This window comes from Pinus tabuliformis, chromosome 7 (genome assembly GCF_031772625.1).
Source record: "Pinus tabuliformis cultivar Carrire ecotype Pingquan chromosome 7, CPIR1, whole genome shotgun sequence".
NCBI lineage: Eukaryota > Viridiplantae > Streptophyta > Pinopsida > Pinales > Pinaceae > Pinus > Pinus tabuliformis.
Window position 1 is genome coordinate 1500262340 of NC_142293.1, and position 4278 is coordinate 1500266617.

The 4278-nt window shown below is 40.3% G+C and overlaps 1 protein-coding gene across 2 annotated transcripts; it reads right to left on the minus strand.

Annotated features, from left to right (window-relative positions):
• Window positions 1-251: 251 nt before the first annotated feature.
• LOC149253512 (putative GPI-anchored protein At4g28100) lies at window positions 252-3701 on the minus strand. 2 transcript variants are annotated; one of them, XR_016267091.1, is made up of 3 exons: window positions 2859-3701; window positions 905-1292; window positions 252-802 (listed from the first exon to the last, which is right to left on the minus strand). XR_016267091.1 is itself a non-coding variant. In XM_089459938.1 (2 exons), exons 1-2 carry the CDS (start codon window positions 3468-3470, stop codon window positions 960-962), a joined length of 945 nt encoding a protein of 314 aa, XP_089316064.1. In that variant the 5' UTR covers window positions 3471-3700; the 3' UTR covers window positions 252-959. The 2 variants fall into 2 exon arrangements, 1 of the variants encoding a protein (XP_089316064.1); XM_089459938.1 differs by having other exon boundaries at window positions 252-1292; window positions 2859-3700.
• Between the last annotated feature and the right edge of the window lie 577 nt (window positions 3702-4278).

The following is a 4278-nucleotide window of genomic DNA, read 5'->3' on the forward strand; positions in this document are numbered from 1 at the left end:
TACATAAATATTAAAAGAGGCTTCACTTTGGCCAAAGTCCAAACAAAAGGAATTGTTATGCATATTGAGCAAAAGCAGGAGACCAATAGATTGCGGTGGGCACCAAAGTGATTGGTGCACTTTAAACAAAGGCATCCAATTTGACAAAAATGAGATTCCCATTACAGAAAACCATGACCAAAAGTGCTCACTAGAAAGCTGTGATTCCCCAGAAAAGTTAATTTGATCAGTGGAAGGCAATGCGCTTTAAATTCAATTCTGAAGACCAATATATAAGTATTCATCTCCTGGTATAAATATACACCATGGATCAGGTCTGAAAGGCCTCAAATTCCCCCATTTAAATTTAATAATGTTAAGAGTCCAATGAGATGTATATACAATAATTTAATTTTTAACATTAACCTGGAGAGATGAAGGAGGCCCGAAGTGAGGTAGATCAAGATTTGGGTAGAGAAGGAATTGCAGAGAAATATAGAGATACAGGGCTTGCACTCTGCAACTCCTTGGTGAAGGACATGGGAAAGCTAGTCTCTCAACATCCACCTTCACAGCCCCACAAAATTAAAATCTTTCCATTAATAAAGAAAAGGGGAGCTAAAACTCTGGCTCAAATGTAGAACATCTCAGCTGCCGAAGTAGGATAGAGTGGGCTAAACCTCTATGTCACATGAAGAACAGATATTACACCCACAAGGGCTCCTGTGGACCTGATAAAACTTGCCACACAGAAAGTAAGAAGAGAAGAGGAAGAACATTAGTGGGAAATTAAACTTCTAACCTGGCAAAGTAGCAACGTCGCCTGTAATATCACAATGAAAACATCAGCATGCCAACAACTGCTCAAAAGGCATGGCAGTGAAATGAGAGTGAAATCACTGGTAAAGTTTGGTGAAGTTAGTACCAGAGTGAGAGGAGGATGCTATCACAGAGTACTAAAATCTGCCCGTCCTATGATGTCAATGTAAGGAAACTAAAATTGAAGTAGCCTGAACAATGAAGAAGATAACACCCATGAGGGCTGCTGCTGCACAGCTATTCAAACTTCCTGCAGATTGATCTAGTTGAGTAGAATCTACGGGCAGAGGCATTTTCTCGGGGTTGGCAGTGCAGACGGTTGTATGAGGCGAGAGGCCACTGTACATAACAGCCCTGAAAACCGCCGAAACTGTAGGAATGTAGGCGGTTCTGTTTTTAGCCAGTAACCATGTCAGCCCCAGGAGCTCACAGTCTCGGCTGTTGATCCGATTCGTCCTGTCGGAGGTGTCCGATACCTCTTCCATGCCGTTCAGCTGTAAAATGAAAATACAAACATTAAAGCAATTCATTTGCTGTAAAATATAAAAACATGATGCTGTGGTCAGCAGACATCGGTTCATCGATTCACTAATCAGGTTTAAAGAGTGTTGAACCCGGGTTGATTTGTGCAAATTTGGCCAAATAGATACCCTGTAAGGATAAGGCTGGATGTAAGTTTCAAGGAATTGGTAACATCCTTATAGGAATTTGGCAACAACCGAGAAAGTGGCAGCATTAATGTGAAATCAAATATGAGTGACATATGAATTCAGAGTTTCGATGATCGCTAAATAGTAGGAGTTGAACTGTGATGAAACTCTGAGTATGTATGAAATTTCTGTCAAATTTCTCATTAGAAAGAGATCATTTTACTATTAAGATTTTCTAGCTAGAAAGAGGTCATTTTACTACGAGATTAACTTACTCAGTAAGTAAGATAGTGATAACAAAACATATATTTCAACCGAAAGCTAAAGACATTACAACCACAAGTTGAAAACAATCCATAACACTGAAATTGTTGATGATGTTAACACTGGAATGGAGGAGGATCCTCTGACAACTGTCAACATTGGGAGAATACATGACCCACCAGATATGACACCGAAACTGCCTACAATGTTACTACTGGAGTGAGGAAAGGGGGAGGGAAAAAACCAGATGGTCCAAATAAGGTCAGATGCTAAAGGCAATTCATAACACTTAAATTTTGATGTGATTATGGCCAAAAACTTATCTCAAACACTGAAATTGTTGAACATTTCAGTACTGGAATGAGGAGGATGTCCTGACAACTGTCAATTAATCTGGTATGAAGTCTGGCAACTGTTGATGATTCTGGTAGAACACCAAAGGAACAAGGGAGGGTCTGGCAATATTATGACACTGAAACTGAATCTGGTATGAAGGTCTGGCAACTGTTGATGATTTTGGTAGAACACCAAAGGAACAAGGGAGGGTCTGGCAATATTATGATACTGAAACTGCCTACATTGTTAATACCTGAGTGAGGGATGGCGAGGAAGTTAGTTTGGGAACAATAAACTGGATAATGTCAGGATAATGTCATATGAAGTTCAGAGGGATTTAACAAATTTAGCAGAATAGATATCCCCTTTACACAGATAGATAAAGACCATAGGAAACCTTCGTAAATTTGGTGGAATGCTAGAGTTGTAAGGCTGAGATAAATATTGGACATTTCGCCTAATGATCGTTGAAGACAAATATTAAAGGAATTAGGTGAAATAACAGAGGGGTCAAGCATATGAAGCTTTCGTGGATTTAAAGGAATAAATGTTCTCGCATTCATAAAACAAATTGGGACAAATAAATACTCTGTGACAGAGATGATGTCGAACTAAGTCCCATAAATTTATAAATATTGGTGAAAAATATAACCCGCGTAGCTTCCCGGTGCAAGCTCTGTTTCTGGAAGAACTTTAAAAAATCACAATAATGTAAACTGTATAGTCTGGGCCATTACCTCCTGCAACCTCTGTTCCTCGGAGAACTTTCAAAAATCATAATAATGTAAAATGTATAGTTTGGGACATTACCTTGTGCAAAGACTTGAGGCATGTAGAACACCCAGAATAAGTGGGCGTTCTGCAATTTTTCTCGAGATCCCGCACGGCCGGAGAGGCGACCTTCACATGGCGCCGTCGGCCTGAGACAGTCACGTTGAAGGCCTGAGGGCAAGTGACCAAGCTGAGGCTGTGCAGACGGATTCCGCAGAAACACTGCACAGAATCACACGTATCGTTTGGCTGGGGGATGCGAACTCCGCGTCTCTGAAGCGAGCTCTGGAGATTATTAACACACGTCTGTGAATCGTCCGGAAGAACAGGGGAATCGTCGGAAACCGGCATCTTGAGGCTTCTGAGGGCCGCCCGGGCGTGAGCTGCATATAACCAGGCCGCCAGAACCGGGCAGCATCTGTATCTGTTGAGCTCCCGACCGCCACAAGCTGCCTTTATGCCAGAAAATAACTCATCCGGCAGATCCAGTGGGCATGTTTCTATTTCCGACTGGAGTGGAATGGCCGGGACGATGTTAACATTACCTGTCTCCGGATTCAGCGGCTCAGAAGTGGTGTTTTTCGTGGCTAATCCCAGCTGAAAAACTGTCGAAATTGTAAAGAAGAATAGAAGGATTGTTCCGCCTTTCATCGCTTGATTCGAACCCCTGACCTCCTGAGACCCTAACAAGCCCTGCAGAGAAATTCCGCTTACTCCTTAAATTCTGTGCTGTTGCAACGGCTTTCCAGGGCGAAATTCTCTTGAAAGACTCGTGGTCTCAAAAAGCAAAAGCTACCCCGCCGTTGCACGGTGCTTATAATAATAATAATTCTACTATGCGCAGCGGCGTTGCTTTTGAGAGCACGGACGGTCACTGTAAACTGTCGAATACCTATCACAAACGATTTTAATTTAATGCGGGGAGCGGCGATTCCATTGAATGTGATGCGTGACTATTATTGGGATGCGCGTGCACTGCATGTGGCAGCCTTCTGCCATTTTTTTATTTTTTTTTGTCATTTTTTACTGTTTCTCTATCCATAGCTGTGACACTAATGCATCTACCAAGTCCACTGTGTATCACTGTTAGTCTACTGTGTATCACTGTTATACTTAAATGTATATATTGTCAAATTTTAATGCATATATGTGTAGTGTATTGTAATTTTCTTTGGGTGTAAAGTTTTGATGATAAAAAAGATTCGAAGATCTTATTCATTTAACATTCTCATTAATTTTTTTCACAATTTCAGTTTTTACAATAATATATTATTGCCTGATACTAACAACCAGACAGGGTTGTACTCTCTGTTGATTTGATAATTAAGTTTTTATTCATTTAATATTTTTATTAATTTTTTTTTAATTTTAGTTTTTATAATAATTTGTCATTGTTCTTTGTTAGCAATTGAAAAGGGATGTATTTTCTGCTGGTTTGACAACTAAATTATGATAAATT

What these genes read in the sequence shown, in the direction of transcription:
- LOC149253512 (XM_089459938.1), bottom strand. Translation starts at nt 3,470, where the DNA reads ATGAAAGGCGGAACAATCCTTCTATTCTTCTTTACAATTTCGACAGTT. An exon ending in GCCTCAAGTCTTTGCACAAG is followed by an intron (nt 1,293 to 2,858) that starts GTAATGTCCCAA and finishes TTCATTTTACAG; the next exon opens with CTGAACGGCATGGAAGAGGT.